This window comes from Antrostomus carolinensis, unplaced genomic scaffold (assembly GCF_000700745.2).
Source record: "Antrostomus carolinensis isolate BGI_N321 unplaced genomic scaffold, ASM70074v2 scaffold30663, whole genome shotgun sequence".
NCBI lineage: Eukaryota > Metazoa > Chordata > Aves > Caprimulgiformes > Caprimulgidae > Antrostomus > Antrostomus carolinensis.
In genome coordinates this window covers 25,710-26,806 of record NW_010307796.1, presented here as the reverse complement: position 1 = coordinate 26,806, position 1,097 = coordinate 25,710, and the positions used below count along the sequence as shown (strand labels likewise).

At 61.3% G+C, this 1,097-nt stretch overlaps 1 protein-coding gene across 7 annotated transcripts in view; it reads right to left on the bottom strand.

Annotated features, from left to right (window-relative positions):
• The window catches only part of TP73 (tumor protein p73), a 26,218-nt gene that overhangs the window by 5,525 nt on the left and 19,596 nt on the right, over positions 1–1,097 (bottom strand). For all 7 annotated transcript variants that reach the window (XM_010165572.1, XM_029084402.1, XM_010165570.1 and 4 more), the window contains 2 exons: positions 646–832; positions 421–536 (listed from right to left, as the gene is read on the bottom strand). In XM_010165572.1, the coding sequence (XP_010163874.1) occupies positions 421–536; positions 646–832 (303 nt within the window). The remainder of the gene's footprint in view (positions 1–420; positions 537–645; positions 833–1,097) is intronic.

The following is a 1,097-nucleotide window of genomic DNA, read 5'->3' as shown; positions in this document are numbered from 1 at the left end:
CTGGGACCCCACGGCTCCTTGGCAGGCGTAGGGGAGCTCTGAGGGGACACTTCCCTGTGAGCACCAGGGAAGGGCGGTGTGGGGACAGTCCCAGCTGGGAGGAGGGGACTGCACAAGGACTGTGGGGTCTGTGAGGTCCCCCAGGGCTGGCTTGAAGGGAGTTTCCCTTTGCACCCCACTTCCCAGGAATGGGATGCTCTGGGATGCTCCACAGGGCTGGGAGCTGTGGATTCTGGGACACAGTGAGGAGCAAGCAGGGGTTGGGCTTAGACCTGTGGGGACAAGCAGAATCCCTGCTCAGGACACACATGTGTCTCCCACCAAGCAGCCCTGTCACTGGTGGGTTCCCCCTCAGCACAGCCAGAGCTCCCATAGCCCACGTAAAGGCAAACACTGGTCCTGCCCCCCAAGCCCGGGTACCTGCGGGGGCTCGTAGGGCACCATCACACTCTGCCGTCCCGTCACCGGGTCGTCCACGTACTGGGAGAGGTTGTTCCCTTCCACCCGGATGAGGTGGCTGGCTGGGGCTGACTGCCCTGCAAGGCAAACCCAGGGTGCTGGTCCCGTGCACGAAGGGCTGCGGAGCAGGGTGGGATGTGCAGACCCCCCAGGTGACGGGGTGGCCTCCAGGAGAGCAGCACTCACCGTCATTGAAGTCACGGCCGAGCTCGTGGTTGGGGCAGCGTTTCACCACCTCGGTGACGTGCTCTGCCTTCTTGTAGACAGGCATGGCCCGGATGATGGTGCCCGGGGGCGGCGGGGTGGACACTTTGATCTGGATGGGACATGTTTTTGCAATCTGACAGTAGAGTTTCTTCAGCAAAGGGGAGTACTGGAAAAGAAGAGATGCCCAGTGAGTGAATGTCACTGGGTCTGATGGGATGGTGGGTGCTCCCCTGCCCGCCCTTGGGTTCTTCTCCCTTGGCTTCTCTCATCCACCCACCTGCTGCCTTCTCAGCACCCCAACACGGCAGCAAAGCAGCAAATTAAAATAATGACCTGTTAGAAAACCAATTATTGCCTCTCGCAGCCGCGCTGGAGGGACTGTGCCAGAGCAAAGCTGCTCCGTGTCTGGCAGAGGGAGTTGCCCCCACGGT